Below are 24,988 nucleotides of genomic sequence, written 5' to 3'. Positions count from 1 at the left end.
GTGCATGTTCTCCAACCAGGCTGTATTGAAGTGAACCACGGCACTCTGACCAATCACAAAGCCGCATTGACGGAGGAGAAAGGTGGCGCAGAGAAGATTCTTTTTCCTTTTTTTTTTTTTTTTTTCACCTCAACTCCTTCCCGCCACCCCCAATCCGTGCCGGCTGCCACTGGTTGCCAGGGTCCGATTGAGACACTGATCTCCATCTTAACTCCGAAAGTAGAGGAGAGGGCACCTCCTTTTTAAAAAGTGAGTTGCCCTCGCTTCCACTTTCTGACATTGCTGAAACAAAAAATCTACATTTTTCTGTATAGAAGACCATACTTCAGTATTTGCAGAACTTGTGAATTCCTAGTAAGTCGACAACCACTTCCTCTGTTACAGATTTCCAGGCTCACAAATCAAGAGACTCCCAAAGAGTCTGAAATGCAACAGTATGCCTCCTAATGGTGGACAAAGTCCAGTTGAAAGCCCCCACTGCCTTCTGTTCAATGACAGTCATCTTCAAAATCTGCTGGCTCGTCTTCGAGGTTCAGCTCTTTTCTACCTTTGAAACATAGTCAGAAGATACACCCCATCTAAGAAACACAACTCACCGAGAACATCCTCAGCCTCCTCACTGTATCGAAAGGAGGAAAAATCAGCAAGAATTGCTTCTGAGTTGCTGGCTTATGCATGTTGCACAGCATACTCCAACGCATGCATAGCTTGCACAAATGTTTCACCTATTTTAAAGGATATCAGTTGAGGGTAAAATATATTTAAACATAGTTAACTTGGCATGCATAGAGCTAGAGAAGGCAGGAAGACTTTTAAAAAAAAATGTATACGTACTGTTCACTGAAAGCTCAGAGGTCAGAAAAAGGGGCAGCATATAGTGTGACCAGGTAGAATAAAATGCATTACTCTAAAGGACCCAACCTGCCGCAGCCCCAAAGTTGTTACTCGGTATACATTCCACATTTAATGATGCCCGTCCTAAATGTACAAATGAATAGGAAAAACAAAAGACAGCACTCACTGACTGGTCAAAAGAACATTTTCCATATAGTTAAAAGCAATTCAAAATCACCAAGTGTAGTAATCTGTTTTCTTTCCAAGTCCACATGCAACCAATTTGAAAATGTATTCCTAAATAAAGTCACACATCTGGGAATCTGTGTCTGCTACTCCTAATTCACAAGTTAAAGCCAAACTACCACTCAGTTCTACTGTTGCATACACAGAGCACATTTCTTAAGAATGTCTTGTAAAGTCATCAAAGACCAAGAGTGGAAAGTCTATTTTACTACAATGGTAGCCTCTTGGCCATCACAATTACAAATAATGTCCATCAATTCTGCAGGTTGTAGTGCCTATTTTTTAACTCGTCGCTGAAAAATGCATTTTCCTAATTGCACTAAAATGTTCAAATGCCACCATTTTAAGGAGATCTCATGTTGATCCCAATCGACTCGCTAACATCTAGACTAAAAAGCTTGCTTTAGCTAGACAACATAATCAAGAAATGTATGGCTGACCAATGCAGTGCATTCAATGACATGGGTACTCTGTCTGGTCCTTTCCTGTTGGTGTTTAATAAAGGCTCTAGAACTGAAAAGGCAACAATTAAAATTTTCTAGGACATCCACTCTCCTTCTTGTTCTCTTGGAGTTGTCAGCAGCCTAAGACATTATTGAGCGCCAAACACCTAATTACATCCTTGAAAACAGTCTATGGTTTACTGTAAGAATTCTCAGCTATTTCACTTTTTTCTTGTCAGTTGTACACTGATCCTTCCAAATCATGTGATGTTCCTTGAGATTCCGTTCTAGCTCCATTGTTATACAGTTTATATTTAGATTCCCTCAGAAGTTTGATGGAGAAGCCAGGGAGAAAATACACTTACAACTCTTTTGAAAAATGTCCACAAATCAAAAACTTCCATGCTCAGTAATAATCCAACTTCTTTAGACTAAACCCTGGAAACTCGAAAGGTATTATGTGAATGTTTCCAGCAACTTGATACTACAACATACGGAGATTGTGTGTTTGAACTGATGATATCTGGATTAGCATCCCCCTTAAATTATAAAGAAAAATTGTTTTGTTTCAGCCTCCAGCCTCTTAACTGTCATTGCATGGGCAACATTCTGTAAAATCATCAGCAGCGGCTGTTCACTCAAAAACCTTGCAGCACATGCGTTCAACATCTCTTGCATTGAAAAGCGCTCTTGTCGGAGCAACAAAGGCAATCTGGACCCACTCATTCCAATTCTGCTTTTTGCAGTCGGGGCTCTGGTCAAAGAAAAAAAACCTGAAAATCGACCAAGTCTCTCCTTTTCTGAGGGAACTACATTGGCTATCCATAGAAGCGAAAGATACTAGCTTTAATTGCCCAACTTTTCTTATGTGCAAATAAGGCTGAGACTCACGAAAGCAATAGATCGGGAGCAAGCCAACTTAGCAGACGCGACTCCCTCGCGCTCCACTATCCACCCTACCGGCTTAGCATTAACTAAATGTCGAATTAATACGTATTTCATTGAAAGAAGGTTGGCTGCCTATTTGCTTAAGTTGACACACCCGGATTATGACCAGATTAAATTTGAAGCGGGGCTGAGTCAATGAAAATTACTCTTCTCCCTCAGTGGCTCCAGGCACACCTAAAATAGCGACACCTACTCTGAAGACAGACCCCCACAAATGAAGTATATACACAACTGAGGCACGTGTAAAGAAATATTTGAGCTGCTGATTGATACCACCCGCTTGCACTGGTGAGTAGATCATCCTGGGGGATCTGCTAGACAACAGTGATATTGCCACTGATCAGCGAGATAAAGGGGGCCTGTGACAGCCTGGAGACACTGGGACTCATTCTGACAGACACTAGAAAGGTTGTGGGGCCCAGCACATTTAACTGCGGCACATATGATGAAATACAAGGCTCCCCTGAAACACTGTGTTGACTCCCCTGTTTGCTGAGGGAATGCTCGGGCCTTCGTCTATCCCAACTGCGTGACCTGTGCATACTTAAACGGAGCGAGGTGCCCCACTGATGGAGTCTTCACAATCCTCTTTTATCTCAAGAAGGCTGGATTGAGAGAACAGTTGCCATCTGTGAGGTGTTTGCTTTGTCACGTGGTTGCACAGAAGCACATGTTGCTGAATGCGAGAAGTAGCCTTGGCAGGATTGCACATTACGGGCTGTTATACCTGCTCAAGGTTATCTAGCCTGCTGTGATTGTTGATGTGTGATCAGCAAGAACTTGCAATGTAGTTCATTAATTAGCTGGAAGCTTTGATCGCGATAAAGTAGAAGGTTGACCAGTGCACATAAGGCTTATGATCTGGGATACCTTAATGCATTGAAGATCTTCAAAAGTTGCAGCCAAGGGAATAGAGTGCTGAACCCAAACTAGAGGAACCTGAAGATGTCCAAGCAGGACAAGACGCCTCCATTGTCTTAAAAATAAGACAAAGCGCCGTTCGTGGATAGTGATCAAAAGTCATGCCTCCAAGAACTGCAACAGGAGAGGAAAAATGATCTGTGGCAAGAATTGGAATCTATGGGCAAAAGCATCAGTGGTCCCCCTGCTATTTTCAGTATATAACCCCCATACCCATCCTCTTCCCCCCTGGACACACAGGTACCACAAGCACACCAGACACTACCAATGATCTAACCCCCGATCAAAAATGATCAGTAAAACCCACATCTCCACTAACCTCCGTTTGATATACCCCTCTTGACATAGGGTTGTCCCCATACACCCCCAACACCTTACAGAACCATTGCGGCAGGTAGTAGCAGCGGATCTTCCCTCCCTTTTCTTTCTTAACGTCACCTGTGATAGCAGAGCTAGCATCTATCACTTCTGCCGTCCGACATTGAGAGTCCCATCCTGATGCCCTACCGTCACCCTGTCTCCTCATGCAAGACAACGCTTCCCGTCTAAAGTGTGCAACCTGCCCTTCTCTTGCCCAACCACACTTAAACCCATAGTCGCCAACACACATGCGGCGTTCAAGCTCCTCCCATACCAAGACCACATATCTCCACTTCTCTCCCTTGCCCCGAGTCACCCTTCTGGCCCAGGGTTCACCTCCGGAATACTCAAGCACCCCACGAACACCATCAGCCGTGCGCCCGGCGACTTCCCTACCTGCCCCCCCTACCAGAATAAGAAGACTACTTGTACTATATCATCCTCTTTATTACTGTATGATGTCGTTACTCCTGGCTAATGGATGCTGATTGCTCATGCTGTACCGATTTTCTCTGTTCAATATAAATCCATACCGCACAACCAAAAAGCATCAATTGCGCAGTTTCAACTCCTAATAAAGATATAAACCAGTTAGATACGAAAGTAGGCAAACTGGAGGTAGACATACTCGAGATACTCGGGGCACAAGAACCACACTCATAACCTCCAATCCCTAGAAATTGTAGTCAAATGTTACTTCTCTTTCCTCCTGCTGCATAGCAGTTCTTCTCTGCCCGTGGATTATCAGAAGCTACTGGCAATAAGAGTCTACGTCCTGCCACACATGGCATCGGATATGCAAGTCAAGACAGCACGTGAACAAGACTGAAATGGGTTCACTGAATGACCTTAGACACGTCGAAAAAGTGCGAGCTAAGTGCACATTCGAAACGATGGGCCATAGAAATCAATTCCAGAAAGCACCTCCAAGTTAGAGGTGTGCAAATTATTGTCTAGCATTGAATGGACCACATAGGACTTCATCCTAATTCAGTAATATTTCTATTTAATTGTCCAGGAAAATTAACAGCCTTTGATTCTTCTGATTGCCCCACAGCAAAGTGACAGACATTGGTAAAACCAGTAAGTATCACATTTCAGTAGCGTTAACTGACCTTTTGGCTTTGCCAGTGTTTGCTGATGAGGATCCTCAGCTGGGCTCGTATGGGGTGTGGGGGGGGCACATTGATCAGTGATATAAAGTTAAAAACAAAGTTTCTCAATAAGGGGGTTGGAGTAATGACTTCAAAGCTGGCGGAGAGGAGGAAGCAACACCGAGCGTGGGAGTGGGGATTTGAAGGCAGACACCCGGGAGAAAGGAAGAGCATGTATGCACTCCCATGTAGTGCTTAAATCAAATGAAAAAAGTAGTTCCCTTAATGTAAACATTCGAAAGATCCAAGTCATTCAATTAAAGGATGGTAAAGAAGATGTGCTTCAGGGGTGGGACAAACGCAAGAAGAGCAAGGTGGGCCTTCAAATAAGAAGCAAGCAAACGAGATTGACAAGGTAGCCAACTAATGGCGAACAGTAGGCTGACCCAAAGCCCTCCGAAAGCATTAGTATCAAGCCTAATATTTTTAGACTACTATTTGCATTTTTATATATCATTTTTCACTACACTAGCTTTTTTGTGCATGTTTGTCATTTGTAATGCCTACTCGGTTTCTTTTCCCTAATGTTTTAGTTATCATTTCCAATAGGCTAATTTGTACATTGCCAAGTTTGGTGGGATTGGATACCACATGATTGTTCTTTAGATTAATGATCTATATATTTCTCTTCACCCTATAGATCATTGACATTCCCTTCAGACCTTGATGAGCTGCGGGAACTTGCAGAAGATTTACAGTTTTATAAGCGAGAGCACCAGACCTATGTCTTGCTGCTTTTCTGTAGTGCATACCTTTACAAGCAATGCTTTGCTATACCTGGCTCCAGCTTTCTGGTAAGCAGCTTTGTTTTACAAGTACAATTCACTTTCATTTGTCCGATGATCCGCATCTCCTTTTTTCTAGGTCTGTGCATTCCTAACATCTGATTGTTACACAATCCTTTGACATATTCACAAAACTGTGCCTAGATAACATGCTATGGCTATACAATCTCAACAAAATCTATGTGTGTGTTGCCTATGATGTTTTCCACCGACCTATGGGTACTAGAATTATCTTCACTGTGTCATTTTCATGGTTTCTATAGTGTCTTCTTTGATATTTTTTTAGACATGCAAATAATTATTTCATGCTTGCCCTTTTAAGTAAATTAATTCTGCAGCTTTCTACTATTATAGCGCACAGGCCCTCACTTTGAAATTCTTAATTATTTATTAATGACATATGGGACCATATTGAATTTGGCCTGACTCTTTAAAGATGTAATTAGTACTGAGAAAGACCTACTTGCTCTGACTTTCTTTTTCCAAAATGGTTTACCTTATAGAAAGCCTACTTGGGAACGTGCCATCTTGAAGCTGTTTTTAAAAAAGTGCCCCATGGGTTCAATGGGAGTTTGCGCCCAGTTCTGTCGCCCCTGGATATTTTGGTATTATTGAAGGGGTCGCAGATGCGCTTGCAGTCCCTTCTGTAATACAGATCGCGCTTGCGCACATTTTTTATTAGTTCGAGCGCGAGGGGCAGTCCCTCGTTTGGATGCAAATCATGCAAATGAGCCAATATTGTACCATCGCACCCCTTCCTTGTTACAAATGCGGGCATAGAGCCAAAGAAGCTGCTGGGAAGTGCCAGATAGGGTAGTTGGTGCACAGTCCGTGTACCATGAGGTCGCACCTGTGGATTGTGGAGGAGGATTAAGACCAGAGACTCCACCCAGGTATCCCCCTCTAGGCGGGTGCAGTGTGTACCACGCATGCGGGGGGATTTAATCTCCCCCACCTCGCCCCTTAAACTGAGACTGGGTCTCCAGGTGCAAGTGAAAGGCAGACCAGCTGCTTCAAACAGCCAGACCGATTTTCATCATTGTCCTGTTCAGAGCACAAGTACAAATTCACCCCCACATTCTGAACAGCGCATTCACTGGAATAGGGTGAACTGTTCCAGCCTCAGGGGAGAGTGCGCACAGCCAAGGTGGAATGCAAATATATTGATTTGGAATTACGGTTACACAAATGTCAAATCGGTCTTGGTGGTCTTCTAAGACTCCTGCACTTTCACACTGTAAACAAGAAACCTATATGAGGGTGAAAGCCGAACTAGCATCTACAAGAACTCCGAATACGGCAACAGAATCCAATTGTGAAGCCTTATGATGGGATACCCTACTATTACGGGATACGTTGGAAAAATGTTCAGAACAATGCATTTTTTTGCAAAATGGCTAAAATGATTAAAACCGAGGTCAAATTCAGTTCATATGGGAGTTTTTGTCTACCTGAAATAAAATGTAAATTCTTAGCAAACAATAGTACAGTAACAATTAAGGTCTAGACGTGGCATCAAATTAATGGCATTGTTCGGTATGCTTCCTTCATATAAAACGTGTTGGTGCGTCCATTGGGGCGCTGGGGCGTTGCCCCACTCATGCCGCCAGCCACCATCCCTGCCATCACATGTATTATTAAATAATAATTCGCGCTGACTGAGTCGCGCATGCTCAGTGACACTGACTATTTCATTTTCCACCAGGCTGCCCGAGGCAATCGGACGCTGAAGGGGATGGGGCTACTGATGGGCCCTGCGGCAGCATGCAGCAACTGACAGTGACAGACTGTTGTAAGGTTACGGTTACAGCGCACTAAGCGCAGCAGGGAAGCAGCAATAGTGCGCATGTTCGGCTTTGGGCTCTTTACGACCAGCCCGAACATGCGCACTACCTTCCCCTTAGGAGAGCGAGGGTTGCTTCATGCCGCAGCCCCCGGTCTCCTAATGGGCAGGGAGCATCCCTGCTCAAGCCAATCCTGGCGCTGCTAATGCATTGGATAAGACACCGCGCACACGCAGTGAAGTCTGAGGCATAAATAGCCAGCATTAGTATTGGGTGCCGCGCGTGGGTGGCACACTTGCTGAAAAAGTATGGCCAATCACTGTGGCTTATGTGTAGCCATGCAGCAGTGATTGGCCATTTCGTTCATGACGCTCACGCACCTTGTCGCAGACCGTCACCGCGCCACAGACAACACACCTCTCGTGCACTGCCACTGCACTGCCGTAATACCTCCTGATCGTGGCTCGTGTTGTGTACCTTGGATCACCTCAGTCAGCCAGCCTTGGTTGGTTCCTTAATCGTTGGATAATTTCCATCACCAGTCGGAGATCCGATCATCCGCATCGTTACTTGAGGTCAGAGTTACCTTATTTTTTATCTGTACCGAGTATTATTGGCATGCATCATCTTTCGCACCTTCTAAATCAATTTGTACCTTGTTATTCATTGCCCGTTTTTTGAGTGGCATTTATTTTATTTCGGTTTTGCTATAAACGCTCGCAAAAGTAAAGCGGGTTTACAGGATGACTCGCATATGCTGGTGGGTGCTGTTAAAGTGCAAGAGCCAATATGTTAGACACAAGCTCTGATCAAATCCTTAATTTGCACTGTAAAAAAAGGGACAAGAACAGCGCAGACTTAACATTGTACTGCTGCTATTTTCGTTTCTTGGATATGTCGTCCTAGTTTTGCATCAACAGGCATCTGGGCTGACTGCACAGGTGTATTATTCTTCTCTACGTCCCATCGCACAGTGTGCCAACCAGGGAAGTGTAAAACGGATGTTTTCGAAGGAGTTGTTATTTTCCACATATTGGTTCCTCTGTGCATCTCTTGTTTCTCTTCGAAAGGGTCGGCAGTAAACCTGGTTGGAGGACAGCTTTCTGGCTTGTTGATTATCATTTTTGTCCAGTTTTTTTCCATCTTTAGTTTGTCAGATGATATCTGTGGTGCCCTGCGACGATCAGGCTTGCAGGTAATACGCTCCAATTTTAGTACTGCTGAGAGGAAATGGTCTTTCTCTTTCTGACTGGAAATAGTTTTGCTGAGTTTGTGTTTTATACTTGATATGCTGTATTTTCAGTTTCTTGACAACTTGATTGATTTCTTGTGCGAGCCACATATGTTTTGCTTTGTTTTTTATTTTGTTTAGCAAATAGTGTCCCTTTTATCCATAACAGCTGCACTTCTGGTGCAGTTCGTATGTATTGCAAGACTCAAGATGGTTTACCATTTTATTAGGACTTTTGGGATCTGCACAAAATATACAGTATGTTAAACATAGGCTCCCCTCCCCGCCTGTGTGTGGTCGATTGAAAGCCACCCAGTGTTTCCTAATTTGTGCCGCAACAGAATGATAGTTTTGTTAAGTCTCATTGCAGCTGCATTTTTGTGGTATCTAGGATACCCGACCTAGGGTTCTTTGAGCCTATTTTAGGACTCCTCCGGGAGTTTCGCAGACTTGAGAAATGCATTTCTGGGTAGGCTCGGCAGAGGGTCTGGCACATCCCCAGCACCTTCACTGTACTATCTCCAGCTCTTGTCCGTGTCCTACTCAGTCCCTCTCTCTAGGCCATAGTCCGCCGCCTTCTCTCTAGGCCATCCTTAGGCCTTCTCCCGTCCCTTTCCTCACCCTTCTCCATAGCCTCATCCTCAGTCCTGCCTAGTCTATCTTCAGTCCTTTTCTGTAGCCCACCCCAACCCTTCTCTCTAGCCATCCCCAATCCTCCCTCAGCCCACTCCCACCCTTATCCATAGTCCATCCCCAGCTTTTGTCCCTGTCACAATCTGTCATGCATCTGATTTAACCCAGTGCAATGACAAACCCTTGGCAAGTGGAGGAGCAGCAGAAGGCCAACAAAGATCAATCGGTGAGATAGGAGATCCACTCTTTGGTTTTACGATCAAACAAGGTGAGATCTGCAAGTAAGGTTGGGTGCCCACTGCCAGCGCCAGCATATCTGTGTCTAAGATGTGCTGAGATGAGGAACTTGTAGATAAGCCTGTGAGGGCAGTTTAGGCCCAGCACTAATTGCTTTATTAACCTTCCTGCTTCCTCAAATTTGCTTAAAAATGCACCGTTTGTCCACTCTTTTCCCAAAATTTTCTTTGGAGGAGAACCCCCACAAACACCCTGTAGGTTGTTCAAGCTCTCTCATAACGCTCGCTCGCCGCGCTGCAGTACGTCAATGTTATGCCTCGCCACTTTCAAATGTCACCAGCCGCCACTGGTAGACACCATACGACTAAGCATAGGACTAAGCATAAGAATATTTAATGGCAAAATTGAGGCCACAGTATAAAACCAAAGATGGACTTAAAATAGATCTTGACAGCACAGTGCCTGAATTGTAGGCCTACATCAAAACATTGTGGTGTATATTTGAAATAATGTTTGGGCTGTTAAAATAAAAACACTGGACTGGACATTTTGCAGATGGAGCAGAGCACCTCTACATCGGCCATTCTCAGAAAAGGCCTTCCCTAGGATTCCCAAACATTTTTCACAAACTTGTAGCACCATTAAGGCAGGTACAATATTTCACAAAAATCATTGGAATTGGCCGTCCTATTTCAGTCACCTGTATTCCTCTTTCTTCCAGTTTGTAGAAGAAAAGGTCAATTATGTGTCAGTAAAGAAAGTGATGATGTTTAGGATTCCCAATGTTGTAGTGTCAAAAGTGACTAGGAATTGAATTTAGCAACCTGTCACTATTTTGAAATTACCTACTAAATCTAGTCTCTTTTGGATGAACAGCTCATTCATTGGAGTATGAAATGCAGGAGGGAGCACAGACCGTGGCTCTATGTAACAGTTGAATCTAAAAATGATATTAGGTTAAAACTGTTCGGTTTAGAAAATAATTTAAAGCCAATGACTTTCAATTCATTTTCTCTTTGGCCTCATTTCTTCATAAAGAGTGGTGAGGGAGGAAGTTAACACGTTGTCCTTTTTCACTTAACTCAAAGACCTGATGGCCAACACCCAGTGTGCATTTGCACTTCATGGACAGATACTGGGTGTCCTTGTACAGGACACCTGATTAGATGGGTTACCTGGGTTGTGTGCTGCCATGAGTTAAAGCATAAGTGAGTTCCTTAGGCCTTATTTGTTCCTGCTTCGGTTTATGATGTTGTGTTGTCTTTTTTGTTGTTTGTCCTACTTGTCTGCTAAGCTTGCTGGATTTTGATATCTTGATTGTTGATCTAAATATCGTAAACTTTTCTTTGTTACAAGAAGGGAAATGTCTTTAATATTCGGTAAATAGTAAAGCAATGATTGTTTATTTGTTCTTCTGTATCTTAATGGTACAACGTTTGAATAGGACGTTCGGTTTCTGGTGCGTTCCTGACTGTTAGAAATGGGATTTGTGGTTGGCTAGGGCTTGCGCCAAAGCCAGGCAGAAACCACCACTCTAGGTAGGGCAAAGGAGTTACACACCGAAGATAACCCCTGCTCACCCCTTTGGTAGCTGGGCAAGAGCAGTCCGGCTTTTCCCAGCGGCAACGTGTAAAGCGTTTGTGACACACACACACACACACACACGCAACACGCAACACACACGCAACACACACGCAACACACACGCAACACACACGCAACACACACGCAACACACACGCAACACACACGCAACACACACGCAACACACACGCAACACACACGCAACACACACGCAACACACACGAGCAACACGCAACACACGCAACACACACGAGCAGCACGCAACACGCACGCACGCAACACGCACGCAACACGCACGCAACACGCACGCAACACGCACGCAACACACACACACACACCAGCAACACACTAGGCACACACACACACCAGCAACACACTAGGCACACACACACACACCAGCAACACACTAGGCACACTACAAAAGAAACTCCACACAAGGTTATATAACAAATAGCCTTTGTATTATCATAAACACATTGGAAACATAATCACACATTTAGACTGTGCCAACTGGTACTGGCAATATTCACAGGGGATTATATACAGGACCGGGCCACGGTCAGAACCATCAGAACAGGTAAGTAAATGTCAAACACAACCAGTAACTACTGGTACCATAATGACCTAAGCATTATCACATTAGCATTAGACACCATCCTAAAATATCATAACATGACATTAGGCATCCATCACATTAGGCCCAAACCTTGTTAGCATAAACACGTTATGCACTAGGCCTTAGCAGCATGAACACAGTATTCCTAAACAAAAACACATTATGTCATAGGCATCACAAGCATAAGTCCCAGTACATAAATTATATTTCCTGCGCACCACATAAATCACATTAGGGCCTGGCGCCCTATCAACTTAACAGCCCCCCTGGCCAACTGGCCTTCTCAGAGGGCTCAAATGCCCTATGTCCATAATGTCAGGGCGGCTGCCAATGCAGCAGAATTCACAAGTGCACAATAGCGCTGAGGAAGAGGAGTGTATCTCACTCCTGTCTCACTCAAAATGCCCCCAAAGAACTAATAGCGTAAACGTTGCAGCTGCCGCTAATTGCCGTGCAGCTGTGAAGGAAATTAGGCACTGGCACCGACTGTGCCCTGAGAGCCCGACTGGCACTCTCTAAACCAAATGTGCGCAAAACATTGCAGTTGCCCACTGTCAAGTGGGGTAACTGTGGCCACCGACCCTGTGCCTCGATCGGCATCAACTCACCGGAGCCCTCGGGGGCTATAACTTAACAAAATTGCCCCCAATGTTGCAACTGCTCTCTAGCAAGTGGGGCAGCTGTAAAACATAAATCAGGAGGCCCTGAAACTCCTATGCCCATCGTTGGAGCGGCTCGCAACGGCGGGACCGCTCAGGCACCAACACTGTTCACAGCTGTGACGAGAAAATGCGCTCTGGAGCCCCGCTCTGGGGCTCTCTAAATCAAAATGTCTCCATCACAACAAAGTAGGCGCTGGCACTACACGTGCCTGGGGAGCCCAAGATCAGCTCCGGTCTGCCCCACTCACCAGAATTGCGTTGGAGAATCCCCTGGTCCCGGGCGGCATGCACAGTAGAGCCCCCACTCCTCGGGGTCTCTCTCTCCTTCTCTGTGCACGCGGGGCTTCCCTTAGCTCACGGGAGTCCCGCCTGGCATTTCCAAACTTCCTTCTTCCGGCCCTCTTCTTCTGCCCAAAGTCAGGCAGCTCACCTGGCTTCCGGGTCGCCTGCTGCAGCCGGCGGCACCGCTGCGGCAATACGGGGTAGGCTCCCGTTTTAGACAAAGACAATGGCGTGGTGGTCACCTGCCACAGCCAGCACACAAGTGGGGTGTGCACCCGCCTAAAAATATGAGCATAAAGCGGGGTAGGCTCCCGCTCGCAGTAGCATCAATGCAGGATGGGCACCCGCTTCGAAAGCGGCATCACGGGGGAATCCCTCACGCCGGGATTCCCTCTATAAGGACGGGCAGCACAGCGCCGCGCAGCCCACGCTCTCCGCCTTTGGGGAAAATTAAAATAAAGCGCTCACAGGGCGCAAGAGGTCCCAGCAAGTCCCTAAGGATCAAGGGGGCAATGCTGGGCCCAGGGCGGCAAGCCCTCATGGCGGTTCCTCCTGGGCCCCAGCAGCAGCACGCCCCAGTAAGGTCCGGAACAGCACCAGTCATGGGATCACAGCCCCTACATTTATACTAACATTTCCTTTGTCTGCGTCAGCGCAGGGCTTGGGGGAACCAGATGCAACTGGTTCAGGGGGATTTGGAGCGCTCTGTTGACAGGGCTCCTCTTCTCCATTGTTAGGTGGGGGCTCGTCATCAGACACACCACTGGGGGGCGGAGCCAGCATTAACTAGGGCAGGCACAATCCTATTCAGGGACTTCTCCTCCCACTACTCCAAATGTAGATGTCCCATTCAGCCTAGCGCTAACACACCCTGCCCCTCTTGGAGCCACACACCCCTCACCAGCCCCTGTCACTCAAAAGCCAGACATGCAATTCACATCAGGCAGGCAGACACTGGTCGCTCACCCGGCAACGAGAGATACGGGGAGACAGGACGGCACTTCAAAGGATCAGACCGCACCGCGTCGATAAGGTGCACTTTAAAAGAAATCTTCAATAAGAAAAACTAAGCTGTTCATTGAAAATTCAGCTATACCCATGCGGGTTCCTTTGAGTCACTGGATTGGATTTAAGTGAGCTGAGACCCACATGTTCTAATGACATTGTGCAATAATTGAGGTGCATTTTAAAAGAAATCCTCAACAAAGCTGATCGTTGGAAATTCAGCTACATCCATGCGGGTTCCTTTGATTTATTGAATCGGATAGCGGAGACTCACATATCCTAACTAATTTGTGCAATAATTGAGGACCCTGAAGCTTGAAAGAACAGGGACATTAAGGCACTCCATCAAGAGAGTATATATGAAACAGAACATTTCTATGTATCTGTCCTTGTGAGCGTACTACACCCCTTGGGGGTTTTTAATTGTTTAGAAAAATTGGAGAGTTTTTACATTTTGTCCTGATGAAGGTGGGATCCAAATAAGAATTTACCACCGAAACGTGTCGACGCCTGTGCAATTCAGAATTGGTCTAAATTCCAGAAACTGTTTCATGTGTTGATCTATTGCTTAAAAAATAGACCTGTGATACGTATACATTGATTTATACGGGAATTACACCATTCTGTGATGAATATATTGATTTCACATCACATCTTCGCTCTCTAATCATAGATAATTTTATAATGTATGTTTATGAATTTTATGCTATATGTACCTTTGAACTCACTTGTAGGGTTATAGATATGTGGATATATTTTTGTTAATAAATTACAAGATTAATTTTAATCTGATTTAGTCTCTTTTTCTTTGAGTTATATGCGGCCAACTATTTGGGTATTCTGGAACTTAAGCTAAGTTTGTGTGAATATTTGGTTTGAATCTGTATAATTGTGATTGAGGGGGTGAAACTTACCCAAGAGAATCTCTATTTTCACACATTTGTGGTACCCTGTCTCTTGGGCAGTGGGGTCGCTCCCATATTTTTTATACAGGCAGACACATAGCACACAATCAATCAATCAATCAATCAGTGACACTTATAAAGCGCGCTACGTACCCGTAGGGTCTCAAGGCGCTGGGGAGGGGGGGTGCCGCTACTGCTCGAACAGCCAGGTCTTCAGCTTCTTCCTGAAGGAGAGGTGGTCTTGGGTCAGGCGCAGGTCGGACGGGAGGGAGTTCCAGGTCTTGGCGGCCAGGTAGGATAAGGACCTTCCTCCTGTAGTCGCTCTTCGGATGCGGGGGACGGCGGCGAGGGCGTGGTTGGCTGATCGGAGGTGGCGTTTGGGAGCGTAGAAGTTGACTCGGCTGTTGAGGTAGCTCGGGCCTTGGTCGTGTAGGGCTTTGTGTGCGTGGGTGAGGAGGCGGAAGGTGATTCTCTTGTTGATGGGGAGCCAGTGAAGGTCTCTCAGATGACCGGAGATGTGGCTGGATCGTGGGATGTCGAGGATGAGTCTGGCTGAGGCGTTTTGGATCCGCTGGAGTCTCTTCTGGAGCTTGGCGGTGGTCCCGGCGTAGAGGGCGTTGCCGTAGTCCAGTCGGCTGGTGACGAGGGCCTGGGTGACGGTCTTCCTGGTCTCTGAGGGGATCCACCAAAAGATCTTTCGTAGCATGCGTAGGATGTTGAAGCACGCCGAGGAGACGCTGTTGACTTGCCTGGTCATGGAGAGGGAGGAGTCCAGGATGAAGCCCAGGTTTCGTGCATGGTCTGTCGGTTTGGGCGCGGTGCCCAGGGCGGGAGGCCACCAGGAGTCGTCCCAGGCGGAGGGTGAAGAGCCCAGGATGAGGACCTCCGTCTTGTCCGAGTTCAGTTTCAGGCGGCTGGTCGTCATCCACTCGGCTACCTCTTTCATCCCTTCGTGCAGGTTGGCTCTGGCGGCGGCGGGGTTGTTGGTCAGGGAGAGGATCAGCTGGGTGTCGTCGGCGTAGGAGATGATGCTGAGGTGGTGTTTGCGTACGATGGCCGCGAGGGGGCTCATGTAGACGTTGAAGAGGGTGGGGCTCAGTGATGATCCTTGGGGGACGCCGCAGATGACTTCGGAGGCCTCTGACTTGTGCGGTGGTAGGCGGACTCGCTGTGTTCTTCCGTCGAGGAAGGAGATGATCCATTCCAGTGCCTTGTCCTGGATGCCGATGTTGCTGAGGCGCCGTGTTAGGGTGCGGTGGCAGACCGTGTCGAATGCCGCGGAGAGGTCTAGGAGGATGAGGGCCGCTGTTTCTCCCTTGTCCATCAGGGCTCGGATGTCATCGGTGGCGGCGATGAGGGCGGTCTCGGTGCTGTGTTTGGCTCGGAAGCCGGACTGTGAGGGGTCGAGGGATCCGTTCGTCTCGAGGAAGGCGGCCATCTGCTTGTTGACGGTCTTCTCGATGACTTTGGCTGGAAACGGTAGAAGCGAGATGGGGCGGTAATTCTTGAGGTCGGTGGGGTCCGCTGTTGGTTTTTTGAGTAGAGCGCTGAGTTCGGCGTGTTTCCAGCTTTCGGGGAAGATGGCGGTGTCGAAGGATGTGTTGATGATGTCTCGCAGGTGGGGTGCGATGGCAGCGTCGGCCTTGTTGAAGACGTGGTGAGGGCAGGGGTCGGTTGGTGATCCGGAGTGGATGGAGTTCATCGTGCGGATGGTGTCTTCTGTGCTGATCGGGGTCCAGGCGTGGAGGGTGGTGGTGGGGGGGGGTGGCAGGTCGGTCGTGGTGTGCGTTGGTTGGTTGTTGAAACTGCTGTGTATGTCCGTGATCTTGTTGTGGAAGTATGAGGCGAGGGAGTTGCAGAGGTCTTGTGATGGGGTGATGTCGTTGTTTCCTGCTCTGGGGTTGGAAAGCTCTTTCACGATGTTGAAGAGTTCCTTGCTGTTGTGTGCGTTGTTGTCCAACCGGTCCTTGAATGCTGTTCTCTTGGCGGCGCGGATCAGCTGGTGGTGTTTCCGGGTGGCCAGTTTGTAGGAGGTCCTGTTGTCCGGTGTCGGGTCCTTTTTCCAGGCTTTCTCGAGGGCTCGGCAGTTCTTCTTGGAGCTCTTGAGTTCGTCGGTGAACCATGGGGCCTTCTTGCTGGTGGGTCTGCTGGGCGGGGTCCTCAGCGGGGCGAGCTCGTCCGCGCAGGTGGTGATCCACTTCGTGAGGTTGTCGGCGGCCTGGCTGGGGTTCGCTGAGCTGGCAGGAGGGTGTTGGCTCAGGGAGGTGGCGAGCTGGTCTGCTGTGATCTTGTTCCAGCTTCTGCGGGCGGTGTGTTGCTGGTGTTGGTGGGTCGTCGTTCTCTTGAAGGTGAAGTGGACGCAGCTGTGGTCCGTCCATTGAAGCTCTGTGGCGTGGCTGAAGTCTATGTCTGTGCTGGATGAGAAGACGGCGTCGAGTGTGTGTCCGGCGAGGTGGGTGGGGGTGGACACCAGTTGCTTGAGTCCCAGGTTGGCGAGGTTGTCGAGCAGGGTGCTGGTGTTGTGGTCGTTGTTGTTCTCCAGGTGGAAGTTCAGGTCCCCCAGGAGGATGTAGTCGGCGGAGGGGAGGGCATGCGGGCTGACGAAGTCGGCGATGTCCTCGCTGAATTGCGTGCGTGGTCCAGGGGGTCGGTAGATCAGGGTGCCTCTGAGGGTGGTGTTCGGGTTGGTGTGGATCTGGAAGTGCAGGTGTTCGGCGCTGGTCAGGGTGTTGTCGGTGCTGGTCGTGAGACGGATGGTGTTCCTGTGGATGATGGCGATGCCTCCTCCCATCTGGTTGGCGTTGCGGTCCCTCCGGATGATCTTGTAGCCCTCTGGGATGGCGATGGCGATGTCGGGAGCTGAAGAGGCGTTCATCCAGGTCTCCGTGAGGAAGGCAACGTCAGGGGCTGTGGCGTCTAGGAGGTTCCAGAGTTCGATGGCGTGTCTGTGGACGGAGCGGGTGTTGAGCAGGATGCACTTGAGGTGGTAGCTGCTGGAGTTCGACTTTGCGGGTGCTGGTGCGAGGCTGGTCCGGATGCAGGTGAACTTGCAGGCGTGGCAGCTGAAAGGTCCGTGGGTGTGTCGTGGTGTGGCTTGATGGCATTCTGGGAGTCGGCCGGTGTTGAGTGCGATGAGGGTGGCGGCGGAGTACGTCAGGCGGGTCGGTCGGGCTCCTCGGGGGCCAGGGGTCCTGGCGCTGGTCGCGGTCCGGTCGCGGACGGGCGCAGACGGGCTTACCTTTGGCGCGCCTTCGGCGCACAATCGGCGCGCCCGCTGCGCGTGACCGCTGCGCGTTCGCACGGTCGCCATATAAGGCGAAGTGCGCGGGTGGGCGGGGCAGCTGGGAGGCGGGAGCGGGGAGGGATACAGAAGAAAAAGGGGCGGGGACAAGCGGCGGTGGCGGGAAGGGAGGGCGGGGGGTGGCGCGGTAGGCGGGCAACAAGGAAGGAGAGCGCACACTTTAAAATACAAACAGGCAAAAATAAATGACAAAAAACGGGCAAAACAGAGAAAACACAGATCGGCAAGACAAGCACAAATGCTTGATAAAACCAGGAAAAGCGGCAACAGCACTCGCAGCGGCGGCAGCCGGCAAACGAGGCTCAACGAGGCAGCAGGGCAGGCAAGGGGCACACGCAGCAGCTGGTGGCCGTGCGGCGCGGGGGTGTCCCACAAGTGGGTCACACTCACCTGCGTCGCACGGTCGCCATTTAAGGCCAAGTGCGCGGGTGGGCGGGGCAGCTGGGAGGCGGGAGCGGGGAGGGATACAGAAGAAAAAGGGGCGGGGACAAGCGGCGGTGGCGGGAAGGGAGGGCGGGGGGTGGCGCGGTAGGCGGGCAACAAGGAAGGAGAGCGCACACTTTAAAATACAAACAGGCAAAAATAAATGACAAAAAACGGGCAAAACAGAGAAAACACAGATCGGCAAGACAAGCACAAATGCTTGATAAAACCAGGAAAAGCGGCAACAGCACTCGCAGCGGCGGCAGCCGGCAAACGAGGCTCAACGAGGCAGCAGGGCAGGCAAGGGGCACACGCAGCAGCTGGTGGCCGTGCGGCGCGGGGGTGTCCCACAAGTGGGTCACACTCACCTGCGTCGCACGGTCGCCATTTAAGGCCAAGTGCGCGGGTGGGCGGGGCAGCTGGGAGGCGGGAGCGGGGAGGGATACAGAAGAAAAAGGGGCGGGGACAAGCGGCGGTGGCGGGAAGGGAGGGCGGGGGGTGGCGCGGTAGGCGGGCAACAAGGAAGGAGAGCGCACACTTTAAAATACAAACAGGCAAAAATAAATGACAAAAAACGGGCAAAACAGAGAAAACACAGATCGGCAAGACAAGCACAAATGCTTGATAAAACCAGGAAAAGCGGCAACAGCACTCGCAGCGGCGGCAGCCGGCAAACGAGGCTCAACGAGGCAGCAGGGCAGGCAAGGGGCACACGCAGCAGCTGGTGGCCGTGCGGCGCGGGGGTGTCCCACAACTTCTAAAAGTGGCATTTCTAAAATACTTATAAATCTGCGCACACCATTGTGTAGCATTTATTATCACTATTCCAAACATACCAAACTTGACCACGCTGCGCCTCTCATATCAGGAATTACCATTGAAACACTTATCGGGGAATCCCCAATGCATTCCTATGGGAAGGCAGCCCCACAGTAGTGAGAAACCAAAATGGCTGTTTGTCACTACCAGGACATGTCACACACTTAAGGTACATGTCCTATCTTTTACCTACAATGCACCCTGCCCATAGGGCTAGCTAGGGCCTACCTTAGGGGTGACTGACATGTAGTAAAAGGGGGGGTCATGGACATGGCACACACTTTAGGTGCCACGTCACAGCGGCAGTAAAACTGCGCGCACAGGCCCTGCAATGGCAGAGGTCTGAGATAGGTTTGCAAGGCTACTTTGGTGGGTGGCGCAATCAGCGATGCAAGCCCACCAGTAGCATTTAATTTACCAGCTCTGGGTATATGAGATACCACTTTACAAGGGACTGCCAGGTAAACTAAACGGGCCAAACAGGTGTAGACCAATCTTACCATATTTAATACAGAGAGTGCACACACTTTACACTGGACAGCAGTGCTAAAGTGCCCAGAGGCCTAAAACCACCAACACCATGTCAGAAAAAAGGCTAGGAGAAAGGCAAAAAGTTTGTGGATGACCCTGCAAAAAGGGTCAAGTCCAACACTGACATTCTGGTTTCATCAGTTGCTGAGTTGCCCCTGGGCTGGCAGGTCATGTTCTTGTCGTGGGCTTTTAGCTTCATCATCATCAATAGACTCCTTCAAACAAATCTAGGAAACATGCGGTGTGGCATTCCCCACCCTTCAACTTGTCATATCCGATTCCTGGGCCACTTAAAAACGTGGGCGTTTGAGTAATGCTTCTCTTGTCGAGCCTAATGAACACATCTGAGACAGCCAGAGTTACCTGGCACCATAAAATCAATTCAAGAGACGTGCTCCAAAATTGAGAGAGGTTTTCTCAGTAACTAATCTCACATTCCTATCTTAAGTCACAGAGAGCTGTTTAGCTTCCCAACTGAAACAATTCTTTAAAAAAAATTCTTTTTCTTGTTCACCAAAACAACATCGCAGCTTGCAAATGGTATAAATCAAGTGGTGTGACAGTTAGTGACACATTGCATACAGCTCCATCTTATCATGGGAAGAAAACCTTGCGGTGAACGTTGGTACAGCAGCATGCCAAATCTTCCAGGGACGGCTGCATCGGCAACGTGGGTGGCTCACATATATTACCCCTGTATTCGTTCCATTACCCCCATATTTGCATCCATTTTCTTGGGCAGCCTCGTGATATATATACTGTTTTTTTCTCGATACATGCACCAATCCATGTCGCCCTCCCACTCCCTTTGTGTTGGAGCCGTACGTACCCCCCATTTCTGTGCAACATTCCTCTTGGCGACCATCCGTCCTAATGTCACCCAAGTCTTTTCCTTGCTACCCAGGTCCGTTGGTTCACATATGTTTAGGAGACAGCGCTTGGTTTCCATAGTTATTGTCTGTCCCAGGACTTCTCCCATAACTGAAACCATTCTTAGTAGAAAATGAGCTTGTCTATAATCTCCAATCAGGTTAGATCTGGTTGTAGAACAGAGACAGCACTGAAGCAAATAATGAAAGGTAGAGACTGTTGTCGCCTAAACCTGCTAGACACATCTACAGATTTTATTATCGTCAGCTAATCTTCTTAACGCCTGACGCGTTTCAGTGCTTCCGCACTTCAGAGGCGTGGCAAATGCAGTCCACATGTCCCTCCATTTCAATTAATCACCCTCCAATGGGCAGCTCAAATGAGCCCACATGGAATTGTGGGACATGTAGTTTGTTGTTGCGGCATTTCAAGCCCTCCGATGGGCCTCGGCATGCGGGTCTCGCTTATTAATCCCTATGGAAGTCCTCACAATGAAACTCCATTAGATATGGAGCCCCATGGCCCCCATGATAGTGGGGTGGTGCATTTTCTGCAGCTGGGCTGCTGCAAAACATGAACGCTCCAGGTTTACCCTCCGGTTGAAAATGCACTCTGACAACCATCATATATGTATAAATAATATATGTATATATAATATTCACAGAAAAAACCATAGGTTTCAGGGGTGTTATAGTTAGCTGCCCATTTCACTCATACAAAACCATAGCAATTCCTCCGTTATAGTTAGTTCTGCTAACTATAACTCACGCTCCCGCAATGCACTGCTGATGATGTCACATATTGCATCATTCATGACCTGGTCAGTGACATCACTGATGACATCATCCACTGTTTATTTATAAATATTTTATTCATTAAATAACATTATATATTTTTCTGAAAATTGCACAATTTTTTTTTTTAATTAAAACTGAAATATTGATTGATTTTCTTTTCATTTTTTATTTTAATATATTTATATTTTCTTAAAAATCCAATTTTTTTCGGAGTCGCGCACTCAAAGTGTACACATCACGGTGGGTGCGCGCATTCTAGCCGCCATTTTAGAAAAGTCATGAAGGATCCGCGTGTGGTGTGCGACGGCTGCGTGTTTTTCAGTTACATCATATACATTTAATATCCCGTGATATGCGCGATTGGTATACGACCAGTCTGCGACTCCTGCTCCCGCGCATTTGCGACACATGCGCATTATGGTACGAGATGTTTGCGCGGTTGCGGGTCCCGCGTGACATATACGTGCTGGGGCGCTGGGTGCGCGACTCCCGCAAAAAAAAATTATGTTCCAAAATTATATGTATGCGTCTTTAATATACATATTAAGGCAAGAGATTATGTAAGATATTCATCAAAATAATATATTTGTACTTATAATTAACTTATATTATTTTTAAATATATTTTCGCGAAGTCGGGTGCGTGCATCGTCAGTGCAGAAAACCAGGTCGTCAGCAGAGCTGCTGTAGAGCCAGAGAACCAGGTCAGCAGAGCTGCTGTAGAGCCTAAGAATTAGGTCAGCAGAGCCGCTCTAGAGCCAGAGAACCAGGTCAGCAGAGCTGCTGTAGAGCCAGAGAACCAGGTCAGCAGAGCTGCTGTAGAGCCAGAGAACCAGGTCAGCAGAGCTGCTGTAGAGCCAGAGAACCAGGTCAGCAGAGCTGCTTTAGAGCCAGAGAACCAGGCCAGCAGAGCTGCTTTAGAGCCAGAGAACCAGGTTAGCAGAGCTGCTTTAGAGCCAGAGAACCAGGTTAGCAGAGCTGCTTTAGAGCCAGAGAACCAGGTTAGCAGAGCTGCTTTAGAGCCAGAGAACCAGGTCAGTAGAGCTGCTCTAGAGCCTAAGAACCAGGTCAACAAGGCTGCTCTAGAGCCAGAGAACCAGGTCTGCAGAGCTGCTGCAGAGCCAGAGAAACCAGGTCAGTAGAGCTGCTTTAGAGGGAGAGAACCAGGTCAGCAGAGCTGCTCTAGAGCCAGAGAACCATGTCAGCAGAACTGCTTCAGAGCCATAGAACTGGGTCAGCGGAGCTGCTTTAGAGCCAGAGAACCAGGTCAGCAGAGCTGTTGTAGAGCCAGAGAACTAGATCAGCAGAGCTGCTCTGTAGCATAAGAACTAGGTCAGCAGAGCTGCTCTAGAGCCAGATAACCAGGTCAGCAGACCTGCTGTAGAGCCAGAGAAACCAGGTCAGCAGACCTGCTGTAGAGCCAGAGAAACCAGGTCAGCAGAGTTGCTTTAGAGAGAGAGAACCAGGTCAGCAGAGCGGCTTTAGAGCCAGAGAACCAGGTCAGCAGAGCTGCTCTAGCTGACACTGACTGACACTGACTGACTGACTGACACTGACTGACTGACTGACACAGATTGACTGACACAGATTGACTGACACAGATTGACTGACACAGATTGACTGACACAGATTGACTGACACAGATTGACTGACACTGATTGACTGACACTGACTGACACTGATTGACACTGACTGACACTGACACTGACTGACTACTCTCTACTACTCTCTCTCTCTACTACTCTCCCTCTACTACTCTCCCTCTACTACTCTCTCTCTACTACTCTCTCTCTACTACTCTCTCTCTACTACTCTCTCTCTACTACTCACTCTCTACTACTCACTCTCTACTACTCACTCTCTACTACTCACTCTCTACTACTCTACTACTCTCTCTCTAATACTCTGCTACTCTCTCTCTACTACTCTGCTACTCTCTACTACTCACTCTCTACTACTCACTCTACTACTACTCACTCTACTACTCACTCTCCTACTCACTCTCCTACTCACTCTCCTACTCACTCTCCTACTCACTCTCCTACTCACTCTCCTACTCACTCTACTACTCACTCTCTACTACTCACTCTCTACTACTCACTCTCTACTTCTCACTCTCTCTACTACTACTCTCTCTACTACTACTCTCTCTACTACTACTCTCTCTACTACTACTCTCTCTACTACTACTCTCTCTACTACTACTCTCTCTTCTACTACTCTCTCTCTACTACTCTCTACTACTCTCTACTACTCTCTACTACTCTACTGCTCACTCTCTACTACTCTCTACTACTCACTCGCTACTACTCTCTGCTGCTCACTCTACTACACTCTCTACTACACTCTCTACTACACTCTCTACTACACTCTCTACTACACTCTCTACTACACTCTCTACTACACTCTCTACTACACTCTCTACTACACTCTCTACTACGCTCTCTACTACGCTCTCTACTACGCTCTCTACTACGCTCTCTACTACGCTCTCTCTACTACTCGCTCTGCCACTCACTCTCTACTATTCTCTACTACTCTCTCCTACTCTCTACCACTCACTCTCTACTACTCTACTACTCTCTCTACTACTCTCCCTCTACTACTCTCCCTCTACTACTCCCTCTACTACTCCCTCTACTACTCCCTCTACTACTCCCTCTACTACTCCCTCTACTACTCCCTCTACTACTCCCTCTACTACTCCCTCTACTACTCCCTCTACTACGCTCTCTACTACGCTCTCTACTACGCTCTCTGCCACTCACTCTCTACTACTCACTCTCTACTATTCTCTACTACTCTACTACTCTCTCCTACTCTCTACCACTCACTCTCTACTACTCTACTACTCTCTCTACTACTCTCTCTACTACTCTCCCTCTACTACTCCCTCTACTACTCCCTCTACTACTCCCTCTACTACTCCCTCTACTACTCCCTCTACTACTCCCTCTACTACTCCCTCTACTACTCCCTCTACTACTCCCTCTACTACGCTCTCTACTACGCTCTCTACTACGCTCTCTACTACTCACTCTCTACTACTCACTCTCTACTATTCTCTACTACTCTCTCCTACTCTCTACCACTCACTCTCTACTACTCTACTACTCCCTCTACTACTCACTCTACTACTCACTCTACTACTCACTCTACTACTCACTCTACTACTCACTCTACTACTCACTCTACTACTCACTCTACTACTCACTCTACTACTCACTCTACTACTCACTCTACTACTCACTCTACTACTCACTCTACTACTCACTCTACTACTCACTCTACTACTCACTCTACTACTCCCTCTACTACTCCCTCTACTACTCCCTCTACTACTCACTCTACTACTCTCTCTACTACTCACTCTACTACTCTCTCTACTACTCTCTCTCTACTACTCACTCTACTACTCTCTCTCTACTACTCACTCTCTACTACTCTCTACTACTCACTCTCCACTACTCGCTCTCAACTACTCTACTACTCACTCTCTACTACTCTACTACTCTCTACTTCTCACTACTTCTCACTCTCTACTACTCTCTACTACTCTCTCTACTACTCTCTACTACTCTCTACTACTCTCTCTACTACTCTCTACTACTCTCTACTAC

The 24,988-nt window shown here is 48.0% G+C and overlaps 1 protein-coding gene across 1 annotated transcript in view; it reads left to right on the top strand.

Annotated features, from left to right (window-relative positions):
* Positions 1–24,988, top strand: part of TMEM41A (transmembrane protein 41A) — a 206,578-nt gene that overhangs the window by 90,645 nt on the left and 90,945 nt on the right. Inside the window, exon 2 of the mRNA XM_085648733.1 lies at positions 5,547–5,700. Coding sequence (XP_085504859.1) covers positions 5,547–5,700 — 154 coding nt within the window. The remainder of the gene's footprint in view (positions 1–5,546; positions 5,701–24,988) is intronic.

The sequence above is a fragment of the Triturus cristatus genome, chromosome 3_2, assembly GCF_964204655.1.
Source record: "Triturus cristatus chromosome 3_2, aTriCri1.1, whole genome shotgun sequence".
NCBI classification, from domain to species: Eukaryota; Metazoa; Chordata; class Amphibia; order Caudata; family Salamandridae; genus Triturus; species Triturus cristatus.
Note: the sequence above shows the minus strand (reverse complement) of the source record. Positions and strands in the feature narration are given on the sequence as shown.